Source organism: Phocoena sinus, chromosome 2 (genome assembly GCF_008692025.1).
Source record: "Phocoena sinus isolate mPhoSin1 chromosome 2, mPhoSin1.pri, whole genome shotgun sequence".
NCBI lineage: Eukaryota > Metazoa > Chordata > Mammalia > Artiodactyla > Phocoenidae > Phocoena > Phocoena sinus.
This window is the reverse complement of record NC_045764.1, coordinates 99727467-99744522: the sequence shown is the minus strand read 5'-3', so window position 1 is coordinate 99744522 and position 17056 is coordinate 99727467. Positions and strand designations below refer to the sequence as shown.

Here is a 17056-nt window from a genome sequence, read left to right as displayed (position 1 = left end):
ATTACCGAGCTCAAAAAACGATTTCATTTCAATCCTTAGGTCCCCTGGGACCTTAAGCGTCTCAGAGAAAATTTCCATAGTGTGATAATCCAGCCTAGCGGGATTGCCAGTTCCCTTCACATTTCTACATCCTTTGTGTGTATCAGGAACTGTTTGGTACGACTGGGTGGGAACTTCCCATGTTTCTATCAGGAAGGCTTTTGGTAATAAAGAAGATGCACAAATCCTAGGCCATCGGGAGCTGATGGCACATTTGTTGAATACCTGGAGGGCATCATGGTATTGTGGAAGAAAGGTGTTCTAAGTCAGGCTCTTTGCCAGGTACTTAGTATAAGCCTCGGTGGAGTCATCTTTAAAACAAGGATGCGGTACTTGATGTCGGAGGACTTTGTAAAAGGCAAAGTGCCTTCTAGGATGCTTTTAGTTGTTCCCTCGGGCTCAGGACTGTGCACGATTGGTACTTGTTAGCTGACAGTAGAGGTAAGCTACACACAACTGGCATAGTTGCGCAAATTGAGAAAGTATGGGACTAAATGCCAGAATCAGTGGTGCAGACAACGAATGCTTAGAAAATTCAGAACGAGAGACCCTGCTGACCAGAAATTTAAAAATCAGGCGCCTACATAAGTTAGGAGGGCTGTTCGGTTCTGAGGATGAAGAAAGCAAACGCTAAGGACAACGTGACCCTTACCCTATCTTACTGGGAAAGACCCAGGGGATTCAAAGGTTAGCAATCAAATGTCCTGGCTTCTGTATCCAGCTGAGGTCACTTGTTATGACCATTTAGTTTAGCCAGTAATTCCCAAACATTAGCATGTCTCAGAACCACCTGCAGGGCTTGCTGAGCCCTACCTCTGGAGTGTCTTATATCCGGGGTAGGGCCAACAATGGGCATTTCTAACTAGCGACAGGTGGTGCTGATGCTGCCTGTCCGGAGACCACACTCTGAGACACACTGCTTTAGACAGATTCTCATTGCTCACTTTTTGTGTGTGTTTTGTTTCTATTTCAACACAGAGAGCCCAAGAGGATGAACTCGTTAAAATAAGAAAGTATTATGAGACATCCAAAGAGGAAGAATTGAAGCTACTGGATAAACCTGAGCAGTAAGGATGCTTAAACACTTTTCTGTTAACAAAAGGAGAAGGGCCGTCCCTATCTTCCTGCCTCCCAGCTCCGAATAACCAAATCTCAACCGTGCCAAGCTAAATCATAGCAGCGTCATTCCTGTGACCTATTGCACACAGCAGAATGACCTGACTGCCGGGAAAGGCAGCCGGGAGATTTGTGCTGCTGGATATCATGTCTCAACCCCTCACCCCACCCCTCATGACTCCCCTTTTCTTGTCCTAGCAACTTGTTAATTCCTCCTAGACTAAACATTCTGGCCCAAAGGGTAACTGAGGAAGGGAGAGGTTACTGCTCTGTTTAAGGTTCTGCTGATGCAGTTAAAAGGGGTGATGTCAGAGTCACAGAATTCAAATTGATTTTCCTAAATATTGTATCCAGTAAATGTAGCCTGAATGTGCCAGCTTTCTCCCCAGATTCTCTACCTGCTCTGCCCAGTTTAGATGTGGCTTTTTCATCCTCCCTTTGCATGTGTCTGTGCTTCTCTCCAGTCACTATCTGGAGGTGTCTGCTCTCTAGTTTGGGGTGTTCCACACACTTTGAAAGCCCAGAACTCTAGTGCATAACTGAGTGACTCTCGTCCTTGGCTGGGCTCTTGGGGTCTACAAACCATGGATAACCTTCTGGGGCTCTGCAGCCCTAAGAACTCTGTGAGAATGTGGGATGGGTCCCGAGTGGACAGAGGGCTACTTAGCTCGTGGCTACCTTGAGTGCTTCCTGCCCAATGCAGGCTGTGCTTCTCAGCCTGGAGATGAGGCAAGGAATAGGAAGCAAAGAGGAAACTGACTGGGTTTAGGGTAACAAGTCAGCCCCAGAGACATTCGAGGGTCAGTCACTTATACCGAAACCTTCCCACCTTGCCCTTGGTTCCTCTAAAATGCCCCACTCCCCTTGGAAGCCAGGGTATTCAGGTCCAGAAGAAACATCTTTCAGTGACTGGGTGAGGAATTTCTAGGTTTACTCAGTTATTGACAAACCTTTATGATAATTTGGGGACCCTTAGATGACTGGCTGTCACATGGAGCATATGCCAGGGTTCTCCCCCCAACACACACCCAAAGTTAGTTCATGAATATTGTGAATCAATGCAGATGGGCGCCCTGCCCTTCTTCTGTTCCATCGACTTGAGCCCCCCGTCCTTACCAACTCCCACCCCGACCCATCCTGTGGTCCACTCCCAAGTCTTGTTTCCTAATATAATAATTTCATTCCCACTAAGGTGCTGACGACCGAAAATGAAGTGACTAATAATGGGATATTTAGACACAAGGCCATGAGGAGTATTTGAGGACTGTCTTAGTCAGTTTGGGCTGCTATAACAGAGTATCCTAAACTGGGTGACTTATCAATGGCAGAATTTTATTTCTCACAGTTCCTGAGGCTGGAAGTCTGAGATCCAGGTGCCAGCATGGTTGGGTTCTGGTGAGCACCCTCTTCCAGGCTGCAGACTTCCCTTTGTATCTTCACGTGGCAGAGAGCAGAGAGGGGAAGTAAGCGCTTGTGTCTCTTCTCTGAAGGGCACTAACCCCACTCAAGGGCTCGACCCTCATGACCTAATTACTTCCTAAAGGCCCTACTTCTTATTACCATCACTTTGGGGGTTAGGATTTCAACTTAGGGATTTTGCGGGGGGTTACAAACATTCAGTCCATAACACGGACAAGCATTTGGGTAGTGCCAGCTATGCCATGTTAAGCAATGATACTCCGAGCCCAGAGTTGGTAAACTTTTCCTATAAAGGACCCGGTAGTAAGTACTTTAGGCTTTGTGAGCCATTACAATCTGCTGGAACTACTCAAGTCAACAGTTGTGCAGAAGCAAGCACAGACAATACAGAAACAAATGGGCGTGGCTGTGCGCCAAGACCAGTTTATTTATGGACGCTGAAATTTGAATTTCATATCACTGTACGTGTCACAAAATATTATTCTGGTTAATATTTGATTAATATTAATGTTTAAATGCTTGATTTTTTTCAACCATTTAAAAATGTGAAAACCATTCTTAGCTGATGGGCCATACAAAAACAAAGAATTTGGCCTGGGGACTGTAATTCACCAACCCCTGCTCTAAACTATGGAACAGCCCACTTGGTAAAATGAGCCGTGGGTCCTTGCTCCCAGAAGGGTTCCCCTTTTCCTTCCTGTGTTAGTGCCTTTCTAGCATTATTTTTCGAGATTAATTGCCAGGACACAGAATAATGGCAGCAGGTAATTAACCGATGACTCATTAAAGTTCTCTTGCTTTCTCTCCTGATGATGTGGATGGAAGAGTGTTTTTAAAGTTTGCAAATGGTCCTTGTAAGGGCTTCCTGAACATGCTAAGCTCTTAGTGGCAGCAAAGAAGATGGTCATGTTGTCCTGGTGATATGCTTGGGCTCAGCTGCTAGAGGGTGAGGCCCAGAGAGGTAGGGCCTCCAGGGCTGAGTGATTTTCACCTTTACTCCTGACCTCCTGCACAGTGTAGCATTCATTTGATTCATGCCAGAGTCTGATTTTCTGGCAACTGATTTGCCATTAGTTCCAAGTGAGTTGACTATAAGCATGTTTTGCATACTGGAAAATATGATCATTTATAGTTTCAGCATTGCAGTTTCCTAAGATTCCTGTGGTGCCCAGGCTTTAAATCAGAGCCTGGGGAGGCTGCCCTCCTCACTCACCTCATCAGCTTTCTTGCACCGCAGGGCCAGATTTAGAAAGTCATTTCCCACAGAGGTGTCATCTGCTTGGGACCAGGCTGTCTGAGAACCGCTCCCTTCAGCAATGGTCCTCAACTCTGTTCACACTCTCCTTGGGATGGCGGTGAGGCGAGGGGAGGCTCTACTGGGTCTGATTAGGCCTGATGTGTGCTTTTTGTGGCCTAAAGTGAGGATACCATATACAGCCTATGGGGATGCTCCACTGAGGCCCACAGCTGCCTGGGGATCGCCGCAAAGAAGACGTATTGACGTTGAAACAAGGCTCTGTTAGCGTCCTCCTCTATGGAGGAACATAAGTTACAGCATGCACAGACACCTGAAATGATATCATTCAGGGCTCTGAGGGATGATAAACCACGTTAGTCCCTTGAAAACAGTGGGCCCGTTGCATCAATCCACCTGACAGCCGAGTTGCTGTGGGTGTGTGACCCACATACTGTGAGGTGCAGAATGTTTCTGCTGTGTACCGGCTGTACTTACAGTCCATCCTAGGAAGATCAGCCTGCCTTAAGGAAAGAAGAGGAAGGTCCCTGGTCTGTGGCTCCTTTCTATCTCTGGCCCTAGGGTATAAAGTTAGACTAGTCCAAAAGGAAATCAGTCCCTAAATATTCATAAGTACCATGGCCTATTAATGCCCAAGACCCTCTCCTTGGGGATGTGTAAAAGAGCGCTTACCCCTGCCCTTATGGGTAGAGTGTAAAACCCACATGTGGGAGATAAGATATTAGACACTTCATAGCCTTTGAGGTAACCTGTACTTCTGGTACTTTCTCAGATAAATGGGAAAGGGTGCTTTCCTCGAGACTTTGTTTCTCCCAAATTTGCTTCTCTAGTATTTTGTATCTTCACCTGCTACCAGGTGACCAGGCCCCAAAACCCACAAGTCATCCTGGGCTCTTCTCAGCATCCCGTGGGATGGGTCAGCTACATTGGGTCTGGCAGCCTCAGTCGCTTTCTCACCATTCGCCCCTCAGCATCCACACTGCAGGCCCTCTCTCGTTCCCCCTTAGAATATTCCAGCTGCTCCCAGCCTCAGATCTGCTATCACTTCCAATCAATCAGCCGAGCCATTGCAAGGGCGATTTTCTAAAACAAAAAGCTGAAAGTTTCACTCCTCTGTTTAAAACCCTTCATTCATTCAGAAAAAAAACTTGAGCTCTTTATTTTAGAACACAAAGCCCCATTTTAGCTTTTTCTCACCTTTCCCCACGAATATCATTCAGCCTGTCCAGGCTCTCGCTGGCAGTCTCTTACATGCGTCCTGCACAAGGACCAGAGGGCTCCCAGAGACCTTGGCTGACATGGTCCCTCCAGCGCTCTGACTTTGATGCCCTGCGTATGGCTTCCATAGCTCCTATTTTAGGCCCCATCACCGAGAGCACTCATCACACTCGTGGTAACTGTGGATTTATTTCACAGGTGATCAAGAAGGAGTTGTGTTTAAGTTAAATTCTGTTCTCAGGTCTCGGCATGGTGCCTGACGCACTGTGAGTGCTTCATACACATCTGAAGACACTAAAATTCTTGGTGACTGATGCTCTGGTATTCTTGGTGACACATTCCCTACAGTTCTATCCAAAAGTATTGTGAAGTATCTGAATTTCCCTCCCCCCTCCAACTCTGGATATGTGCTTCGGCCCCTTCTCCATACACAGAACACTGGGTCTTTAAGATTCTCTGAGAGCCTTCCTAGTGCGAGCCCTAGTTCCAGTAAAGCTTTGATCCCAGGGAACCTTGTAGTTCTGTTTTACTCTTTTTTCCGGGTAACACCAATTGCTTGAGCCTATGGGCTCGTCTCCTCATGTTGGTCCTAAACGTCCTCTTTGGAGACGAGTTATAAGTAATTGCTTATACAGCATTTCCTCCTTCTCATCTAAGACCTTGCTGGTGAGCTGGGGTGTTGAGCTGTATATTCTCTCCATCAATGCTTCACTCGCTGTGCTCATTGAAACGAGGAAGTGTACCCACTCAGGGATCCGGGTCCTACTTAGGGAATAGTGTTTCATGGTTGCATTTGGAAAGGGAGAAGTGCAGGGTGCTACACTTGAGGTAGCTCTCAGCAGCGTCTGAATAAGTAAAACTTCCCAAGACTCGCTACAGGACCAAATGCCTCCAGTCCCACAAGCTTTTTACTGTTCATGTTTGTGAGAACTGGTGATACCCCTGATTTCAGTCATAAATGAATCAGTGGTTTAATACTAATTTTACAAAGAAACGATTCACACATAGAGTGTAATTTTTTCATCTTGTCCTAACTCAGAATTCCTTTGGGTTTCCACTTTTATATCCCATCACATGGTTTTCATAATAATCAGAGTTACAGAACCTTAAAGCAAAGATATGTTTTCTTTTATGGACATTCTTTGCTTCCTCTCAGTGTTATTTAGAGAAAAAAAAAAAAGGATTATGACCTAGTTGTAGGATAAATAAGAAAAACAGCTGATTATTAGAATCTTATTAAAACCCAAGTGTCCCTAAAAGAGGCACAGAGTATTATTAGCTAAGGAAATTTCTTTGGTTATGGAAAGAAGGGGGCTCCAGCTTTGCTCCTAGGTAAAAGCATTCTTGGTAAGAGGTTACAAAATGTCAAGGTAACGATGTTATGGTTTGACCAAGACTTTCAGAACTATCACTTAATCATCATTTCAACCCCCAAATGGATTTAAAAGCTTTTAGTGGATTCTCTCCTTTTCTGAATTCATGTCCAGCTCTTTCCATCCATTTTAGTGTATACCCCTACCTCGGGTGGTTGGCCTAGAGGATATGTAGCTCTTCCAACTTAATTTTGCAAAGGGCATCAGCGCCCAGCTGCTCAGACAGTGAACTTCTATGTGTAGGTCGGTACTCAACTTTAGCTTTTAAGCTCTGTCTTGCCATAGTTTTTAAGAAACTTTAGATTGTGCCCACTTAATGAGTGCCTCCTTTGTTCCAAGCATGGAGCCATGAAGTCCTGTCTGTGTCGGTAAGTTGTTGTGGAAAAGTAAACACATACCTGCAGGATAGAATCATTATAGATTATTATAATTGTTTGAACGACAGCAACAAAAAGTAGTAATCTAACTTCAGAAAGAGATTAGTTTTTCACTTGTCTATAGACATTTGCCTCAAGTCTTCCCCTTACTTAGCCTGTGTTAATACACCATTAGAGAATGCTGCATTATAAAGGGAATCTATTGTGGTTTTTTTTTTTTTCCCCAAACACTTAAGATTAATGCTTTCTATTTCGGTTTAGTCTTACTTGGGTAGCAAGAGACAAATAGCTTCACATGGTTCAGTATACTTGTGTTAACTTTCTGTTCTTAATTTATACACCATATGTTTGCTCACTGTTATAGAAACCCATTTAAAAAAATTTTTATACAATTTTTAAAGGTTATTTTCCATTTACAGGTATTACAAAACATTGGCTATATCCCCTGCATTGTAAAATATATCTTTGAGCCTATCTTATACCCAATAGTTTGTACCTTCCACTCCCCTACCCCTTATATGGCCCCTCCTACCACGACTGGTAACCACTAATTCTCTGTTTCTGTGAGTCTGCTTCTTTTTTGTTATATTAACCATTTTGGTGTATTTTTTAGATTCCGCATATAAGTGGTATCATACAGTATTTGTCTTTGTCTGACTTATTTCACTTAGCCTAATGCCCTCCAAGTCTATCCACGTTGCTGCAAATTTCATTCTTTTTTATGGCTGAGTAGTATTCCATTGTGTGTGTATATGTATGTGTGTGTGTGTGTATATACACATATACCACATCTTCTTTATCCACTCATCTGTCAATGGTTGCTTAGGTTGCTTCCATATCTTGGCAGTTGTAAATAATGCTGCTGTGACCGTTGGGGTGCATGTATCTTTCCAAATTAGTGTTTTTTGGATTTTGTTTCGTTTTTTTTTTTTTTTTTTTTTGGAGTGGAGTTGCTGGGTCATATAGTAGCTCTATATTTAGGTTTTTTTTGAGAAACCTCCATACTGTTTTCCACAGTGGCTGCACCCATTTACATTCCCACCAACAGTGTACGAGGGTTCCCTTTTCTCCACATCCTCTCCAGCGTTTGTTATTTGTGTTCTTTTTAATGACAGCCATTCTGAAAGGTGTGAGGTGATATATGGAAACCCACTTTTAAAAGCGTCTTTGTTGTTAACAGTAGAGCACAAACCCTTGGAGTCCCCTGAGTTTGCCTGTTTGATGCCTTTTATAATTGTTCAGTTAACATTGTCAAACAAGGAATGCTCTCATGACGAAATCTCTTTCTGCTGCGATTATATGTGACGTCAGATGATTCATTCTTAATTCTTACAGATTTTTACACGAGTTAGCCCAGATCCCTAATTTTGCTGAACGTGCCCAGTGTATAATCTTCAGATCTGTCTTTTCTGAGGGCATTACTGCCGTGCACCGAAAGGTAGAGATCATCACACGAGCTTCTAAGGTATGTTTGCTGTGTAATTCAAAGACAGCTTTGCCCTCCTTGGGGGTAAAGGAGGGAGTGGGGACTGGGAAAGATCAACTCGAGTCCCTCTGCAGAAATATTGTGGACTTAAGGTTGTGTGTTTTCCTGAGTATAACTGTGACGATTATCCCGTGTGAGCGTGCATGCAGGTGAGTAAGAAAGAAGGAGACGCAGATTGACAGAGGAGAAAGAGGGAGGAAAAAACCAACACTTTTACAGATTTCTTCTCACGTATTCCAAATACCTCCCAATGTACATTCTGGCCACTTAAAACCAACCTAAATAGTATAGTGTGTTTTCCATTCTGACTCTCTAGATTGCAAAAAGAGATTTGCCTTAGAGCAATGCATTGGATCATCTGAAATGTGTTTACATAGTAAAATAAAAATATTCTAGAGACTTGATAAATGAAATCAATGATTATGATAATGAGTGATGGGCCGATAAGTTTTTGTTGGCTTTACCACACTGGGGTTTGTTATAAAGTTAAATTCTTGAACGTGGCTTTTTCTCCCAATGACGCACGTCCTTCACCACATGGTGATCCTCCACAAATACTGTAATGTTTAGTTGCTTATCTGGAGGCATGGGGTTTTTTCCTTCTAAAATATAAAAGATTTCACTAAAGAAAGCATAAATATTACCAAGGTATATAATATACACCCTCTAATAACGCCCTACGAGGCAGGAGCAGGGGTCGTCCTAGAGCTGCACTTGGTTTGCTTTCTTTACCCTAAGATCAAGGAAAATAAAGTCGACTAAAACTGTAGAGAAGGGGAAAAGTATCAATTTGAAAATTTGCACTTGGAGCAAAAGAATGAGAGAGAGAGAGGAAAAACAAATGAGATGGGGAGCTGAAGAGAACCCCAAGCAGCTTGAAATTAATAGACAAATAGTAAAAGTTAATAGACAGATCAGCAGACACTTAATAAACATAGCCTATGACCTTGAAATACATGATTGTATTCACCTCTGAGGATTCTGTAGTTCACCTCTGAGGATTATTTCCAGGGATAAGGAAGTATAGGCTTGCTGTTGTATCTACCCTACGTTTAACTGTGCTGTTTGTATAGATACATAGTCCAAAACCAGATCCTCAAATGATCTTAAACCCCTTCCTATTTAGAAGCCGTCAAATACAAAGCCTAACTGTAACAACTGTCTTTTTTCAATTTCTAAATCCTTTAAAATAAGTATTTAAAAAATAAAACCGGCTCAAATAGAAATATAAAAACTAATATTTAGGGCTTCCCTGGTGGCGCAGTGGTTGAGAGTCCGCCTGCCGATGCAGGGGACACGGGTTCGTGCCCCGGTCCGGGAGGATCTCACATGCCGCGGAGCGGCTGTGCCCGTGAGCCATGGCCGCTGAGCCTGCGCGTCCGGAGCCTGTTGCTCCGCAACGGGAGAGGCCACAACAGTGAGAGGCCCGCGTACCGCAAAAAAACAAAAACAAAAAAATAACCTCATATTTAATATTCAGTATGAACATGCGCAGTTTGTAATTCATTGAAAGGATTAAAAAAATGATGGCTGTTAACATATTTTTTAAGACACTTATGGCTCAGTGAAGTGTATTTTCCATTTCACCAACTATAAATCCAGTTGGTAACAGGCCAGCAAACAGCCTATCAAGTGCTCAGGGAATATTTGTTGTTGAATGAACATAGGTGCATTTGGAGTTCAGACGCATAATAATGGGTGTTTGCCTTCCCAGGGCTTGCTGCAAATGAAGAGTGTGAAGGATATTTTGGCTCTCATTCTGGCTTTTGGAAACTATATGAATGGAGGAAATAGGACTCGGGGACAAGCAGATGGATATAGCTTAGAAATTCTGCCCAAACTCAAGGACGTCAAAAGTCGGGTATTTATTTATTTTTCATAACGAAGGTCTGCGATCTGTCATTATTTTCCTTGTATACCTTCCATTTTCAAAAAAAGTGTTCGTGGTTGTTCCGTTCATCTCTGTCCTCCCCCGAACAGTACATTGTTTGCTTTCTTTTGAATAAAGACAGGTTTTTCATCTTCTTGTGATGACAAAATCCCCAACATTCATTTGCTCGAAAGCGCACAGTTAGCTGTTGAACTGCCGTGGAGAATAAAGCAGATAGCGTACAGTATTAGCCATAGCACAAGGCTTGAGTCTGCTTGAATTTGGGGTTAGCTCCTTGGAATTCACTCACTCCTAAGTGGAGAGCAATGCTGACTCACCAAGGGAGCTGAGGGTTTGAATTATTCTCTGGTCCACAACAATTGGGCTGGGGGTCCACTGTCAGACCCTCTGAGCCTGATTATCACTTGGCTCCACACCCTGCAGAGCTACCTCTTTAGAAACAACCAGCCCATATCTAGGCGTCCCCTGGGGGGGCAGGGGGAGCGGAGGGAGGGGAAACACACAGGCAAATTAGAATTAGACCCACGTGAACAAGACACAAAGGCTGCCTTGTGGGAGGGCCTGCTCTCCCCTGGAGTCCCAGGGTCATAAAGTGGCAGGGTGTTCCTTTTAAGCCTCCTTGATTGTTTTTCATGCCAGTAAGAACACACATTTTTTGAAAGGTGGGAAGGGAGGGATGGTCTTCTGTTCTACTCTCTGGTTCCCTTTAGCACTCCCCTCCCCGCTCCCTTCTTGGCTTTATGCCTGAAAGTATCGAGACAGTCTTTTGGTGGGTTGGTGCTTGTCTTAGCCATTACCTCAGAGGCCTTATGGATTACCTCTTTGGGTCTCCCCCCCCACCTCAAGAAAGAGTGTAGTGTCATTTCTTTGTATAGATGCCATAAAAATGAATGGGACAAGGAGGAAAGAGGACAGTCTCAAACAGAATTAGGACCAGGTATCACAAATTAAAAGTATTAGAGTTACAGAGTGAGATTTCAGCTCTTTGACTATCTAATATGGCAGAGTCTCATGTGACTGATATTCATTTAAACTTCTCTTTTAAACCTAGGATAATGGGATTAATCTGGTGGACTATGTTGTGAAATATTACCTGCGTTACTATGATCAGGTAAGAAATAGCGTTATGTGGAAAACTACGCTAATGGGGTTTCAGCTCCTGCACATTGCTGGCATTCAGAAATTGGATGATGGATGGATGGATGAATTTCAAGTCCAACATAGAATCTGAGAGCTCTCCAGCTTCCTTGGCTTACAGATGGGAAAACTGGAGCCAAGAGTTTAGTTGACTCTTGTAAAGAGAAGCATTATTCAGTGGCACAAATCTACCGACTCTTAATCCACTGTATAACACAGCTTCAAAGAGACCCCCAGTCATCTCAGTGCCTTCTGACCAGATTGTGAGGGTCTCTGTGAAACCCATATCCATTCAGTAATTGGTTATATCTGAAACTAGATTCTGGGATGCAGACCAAACTTTAGGAACTTAAGATGCAATAATACCCAATACTTTATCAGCAATGTTCATCTGTGAACAAGTTAAAGACGTGGAATTTGAAATCCATCTTCCCTGCTTAGATTACACTGGGCCATTAGAAATAAAAATTTCTGTGAGAATCCACCTGAGCGCAATTTTCTGTGTTTTATTCCTTCTCATTAAATCGAGGACAAGGAGTCCTAGCTTTGAGAAGAAAGAGGTACTATTGTAAGTTGTTGAGAAACCTAGCAGTCAGTAAATGGAAAAAGTCTCAGGAAAATGTTGTCAGGAGTCCCGCTTAACTATCCACACAAGCACAGTTTTTCCTAGGTACCAAGGGAAGAAAAGTAAAGCTTCCAGGGCCTCGTTTTCAAAAGGCCTACAGTTTCATGCAGAAGACAGGCTAAGCACTGATGAAGTCTTTAGTCATCTCTCCTACCCTCCTGGTGGGTTTATCTAACCGTTTTCAATGTATCTACCACCAGGTTTATTATTCCCCTGCGTATAGATATCATTGAGCAATTACCTAGCTTCCCGGCATTGCTCCTTGAGGTCCAGAACTCTTTGTTGTCTCTTTTTTTCATGTTTGTAATGTAGGTGCTTGACAAATACTTGCTGAGTTGAATGTACTGTAAATATCCACAAGCATGTAATAAGTAGCATCTGTAACAAACAAGATGCAACGAGGCGAGAGCTGTCTTCTGGTAGAGCAGGGTAGGTGTGCTGAGCTTCGGGCAATATGTGTGCATCCAAAGTTCTGAAGGCAGGTACCAGGGTGGCAGAAGAGTTATCCTGAAGGATCTTGAGGTGACAGTTCAAATTCGAGGCTGGCATAAGCAGACGCACTGTGTAGGAAGGATGAAATTTGCCGATGGAGTTTGACTCCTACTGAGGAGAGCTGAACCCAGTGGAATCGACTTCACAGAGGGAAATCTTAAAGTAAGATTAATTGCAAACACGGGATGGTCCAGTTTAGGAAAAATAAGAAGTCAGCATTTGTGTGGTGCTCTCCCAGTTTTCACTGTGTTAAAAAGAATTGCACTCAACAAGAGTACAGCATTATGTGATTTAGTAAATGATCCCTTCCCTCTTAGGAGCATAAGTGATGATTTTTGTGGTTAGTGGTGATGAGCAATTAGCGGAAGAAAGGTGACTCTTGCTCCAAGCTTCCTTCCACTCGTGCCTGGTTTTTGGTCCAAGTCTAGGTCTATGTGAAGTTCAAAGAAACCCTTCTAGGGCCATGTCTTTTGAACTCCAATTGAGCAGCTTTCGCAAGAGCTACTACCGGGCCGATTTGCTCGGTAGCATTTTCTCTTCTTCTAGCTTAAAAAAAAAAAAAAAAAAATGAAGCCAGGACTGAATCTGATAAAAAGTTTTGGAAAATAGAAAGAAATATGCATGAGTTCTTCCACAGATTACCACGGAGTTTTGTGACAAGTATCTTAGATGTTGTTCCATCTTGGCGCTCAAAGGAGGGTACTGCTTCCATGGTTTTTTAAAAAGCAGTAAAATAAGTAGAGGAAGATGAAAAACAGTACACTGATCACGTGAAATGTTGTTCTGATCAAATGAGGAAAACCATCTCCTCCTAGCATCCCAAATGAGGCCAAAGGTCTTAAAGGAAGCGGGGTAGGGTCCAGGGAATTCTCAAAACCACAAGAAAACAGGACGATAAGTTAGATGACTCCTGCCCAAGGTGCACACTTCCCAGAATAGCGTTTTATAAGCTCTCTATTAGTGGTGCCAAACAGATTTTATTGGTAGGCCAGATGGTGTGTACTTGACCGAGAACAAGGCACAGTTCCTGCCTTCAAAATGTTTATAGTCTAGTGGGGAAGACACACAAGCTAACCAGGCAATTTTTAAGTTAACGTTGAAAAGTGCTGTGATAACAGGAATTAGCAGGGACTCTTGGAAACAGCCAAGGTGCTGAGGCTTAGGGGAGGTCTTTAAGGAAGTGATATCTGTTTTGAGACTAGAAAGAGGAGTATGAACAAGGAGGTGTGAAGAGGGGCTGGGGAAGAGTTTTTGAAAAGGGACAGTTGTGTAGACAAAAGCCTAGAAGCAAGAAACTGTGGCCTGTTCTTTTATTTTATGAAAGTTTAGGAGAGGGAGTTAGCGATAGGGGAAGGGAGAAATGAGGCTGGAGATGGAGACAGAGTCCAGATCAGAAAGTGCCTTGTAAAGCAGTTTTAGAGTTTGGAGTTAGTCCTAATGGCAGTAGAGAAGATGGAATGTGAAGGAAAGCTGGCAAAGTAGCCTGTGTGGAGAGGAGAATATGCGAAGATGGCCTGAGACATGCAAGACACAAAGCTTGTATTAAACAACTCAGGGAGAAAGCAAGCCGGACTGGAAAAGACAGTTGAGGCTCTGCTGGTCTCCCGATGTGCCTACAGTTCGTGTCCCTCTGGGTGTTTCTCAGCTGAGATCCTCTATTAGGTATAGTTGTGGAGCTTGTCAAAACCCAACCCAACCATGCCCTCGTAAACATCTGCTAAGGTAAGCCAAACAACATTAAGAGAATCTTTACAAATATGTGAAGAATTTGATCACATACACGCGCGCACGTGTGCCCACGAGCTTTAAGCTGCAGAGGAAGGTGGGTAAGAGCATAAGCGATGGTGATTGTTTCTCCCACCTCAGTGCTGCCTTATCCAGTACCTTCCAATTCACACCCTTTGGCATACCCCAAAGATGAGTTATCTGATTGCTGCCATGTGAAACTCAACAGGGACTTTCAATTCAAGTACTTTCATGTGTTCTTCCTGTGCCATTTTCCATGGGAGTAGAGGGTCTAAGATTAGGACATACCTGACCATTTTCTCTTTGATTCAAGAGGCAAAGCAGAGCCCAGCCCATGCCATAGCTACAGCCATAGCCAACCTCAGTGCCAATAAGACCGAAATGATAGCGTGAAAGACACGAAAGCACTTCAAAGCGACAAGTCCAAAGTTAGGAATAGCAGGGGAGCATTGCTATGATTCGTATCCAACCCTCCGAAAAAAGGTGCTTTGGAATTTCAACTGAAAGTGACAATTGGGAAGTAAAATGTACTTTTGTTTACCATATATTCTAGGAAGCAGGAACAGAAAAGAGTGTTTTCCCCCTGCCCGAACCACAAGATTTCTTTCTGGCCTCCCAAGTCAAATTTGAAGACCTTATAAAAGATTTGAGAAAACTGAAGAGGCAACTAGAAGGTAACAGGCACGCTGTTCTGTTATTATGATAATAGATAGGATTTTTAAAAATGATTTAAGGGGATGATTTCTGTATGGCTCGGGGAATGGAATGGTGAGAGTTCAGTTATGGTACACTGCCTCAGGACACTTTCCATCTCCGTGCACAATTTGGAGGCAGTGTATTTACACATCTTTCTCTTTCATTAGTGTTAATTAGTGTTTATATATGTATATCTTGTTATATCTACATTTTCCAGCACGGAATAGATATAATTTTAATAAAAATAATAACAACCCTTTTTTTGAATTCTTACTGTGTTCTCATACAATTCTTCTAACGACCCGAATAAGCAGGAACTACACTAACTCCATTTTATAGATGAGAAAAATGAGGCTTCGAGAAGCTGTATTCGCACAGCCAGTGAGAGGCAGATCGGGTCTGATTAGAAAATCTCATGCATTGCATTTTCTAAGCTAGTTTACTAGGTGCTGCCTTATCTTTCTGTCTCTCACTCTTGCTCTTGCGGTCCCTGTGGCGCGCGCGCGCGCGCGCACACACACACACACACACACACACACACACACACACACGTGCCTATATATTTCGTTTATGTATATGAGTCTAATAATGATGGTCAGACCCATAGTAAACAGTCTGTTTTAGTTTAATTTACATTTTTAATTATCCAAAGCAAAACGCTGAAAGCCCTTTTTGGCTTTTTTAAAAGGTGAAAATATGTCTCTCGGGCAGGAATTTTCCTTTGGCATTTCTAGAGCCTTGTGTTTTCACTGTGGAGACATCTCCTTGTCCAAGAGTATAAATACTTGCCTTGGAGCTTGTATAACTCCAATTGAAGAGCTCTGTGGAGGATTTAGGGAGCGGGTTAATGTGGAAATGGAGCCCAGCACGCCAAAAGCAGAGCTTGAGGAAATGAAGAGCTTGCACCAGGAATATTTTTACACTAAGACATAAAATAAACATTTTAAAAATGTTTATTGTGAAAGAGTGCTCAGAAATCTAAGTCTTAGAGGACAGCTTGGAAATGGAAGTAAAGTGGGAAAGATCTGCTCCCGGTGGCAGGGAGAGCCATTTATTTTTACTTTGGGCATAGAACTTGCTTAAATAAGGATAGTGGTTACAAGTGAATATTTTTACCTTGTAAATTATTTTTAAAGGAACATGCGGGGTTTTTTTCCCCTCCTGTAGATGTGGTCGAGAGCGTGAATTTAAATGAATGCTTCGTTCAGGAATGTGATACGTGAACTCGTGATCATTCTTTTCCCTCTCCTCAAAAAGGGGCAGTTTTATCCTTGACTGAGTTGCGGAGCTTGATTTTTATTCTAAGAAAGCGGAGTTGCATCACGTAGCAGTTTTTCTCTACCCCTCTCCAGTGGCAGAGTTAGGGCCAGGCCAGTCCTCAGGGTGGCTTTTGCAGTAGCAGAGAAGACCTGTGCTTGTCCAGTCCCTGGCCGCCATCCCTGAATGCCCATCCTCTCTCGTCTTTTGGTCCTTGTGAGACCCTCTCGTATGGTCTTTCGAGCAGAAACCTGATCTACGTTGGATCTTTCCTCTTCGCCTGCCATCCCTCCACGACTGCCTTTTGTCAGGCATCCTGGCTCAGCCCACTCCCTTTGATATCCCTGTGTGTTTGATGATAAATAACAAAGGGATAAGAAGAGTGAATTCAAAGGACCGTGTAGAGGCAGGGGTGCCCCCAAACCTCTGCGGTGGATGTACCTTCTTTTCTCTAGGGAGATCCACGGTGTCATTCCGGATCTCTGAGTACTCAACTGACACTTTCCCCAGTCAATTTGAAGGAAATACAAGACCTTCTGAAGCTGGAGGAGCTGCCTTATGAAGGAAGACTGAACGCTACCTCAGTTATTTTTCTTCTTTGCGTGGGACGTCACCACAAAGATGTGAAGTGTACCACCAAGGCAAATGAGGAAACCGGCGCTGTCCCACACACATTGAATATTTAAACAAAAAAATGCCCTGCTAATCTTTAGAGGTGCCCATGTTTTTAATACATGAAAGGTACCTAGTAAATATTTAAAGAAAATACAGACCGTGGGTTCTCTAATGAATTTCTTGTCCTTCCAAATCCCATCTGGCGAGATGGCCAGAGTCGTGGCGGCCCGTTTCATCTCACTTCCCCGTTCAGTCTTCAGCTCCATTTCCACAAGGCCTGGGTGTGAGCTGAGATGGAATGTTTAATTGAAGTG

At 43.3% G+C, this 17056-nt stretch overlaps 1 protein-coding gene across 2 annotated transcripts in view; it reads left to right on the top strand.

The window, feature by feature from the left end:
* FMN1 (formin 1) overlaps positions 1-17056 on the top strand; it is a 406404-nt gene that overhangs the window by 241892 nt on the left and 147456 nt on the right. For both annotated transcript variants that reach the window (XM_032623988.1, XM_032623989.1), the window contains 5 exons: positions 1018-1106; positions 8133-8262; positions 9998-10144; positions 11226-11285; positions 14728-14848. In XM_032623988.1, the coding sequence (XP_032479879.1) occupies positions 1018-1106; positions 8133-8262; positions 9998-10144; positions 11226-11285; positions 14728-14848 (547 nt within the window). The remainder of the gene's footprint in view (positions 1-1017; positions 1107-8132; positions 8263-9997; positions 10145-11225; positions 11286-14727; positions 14849-17056) is intronic.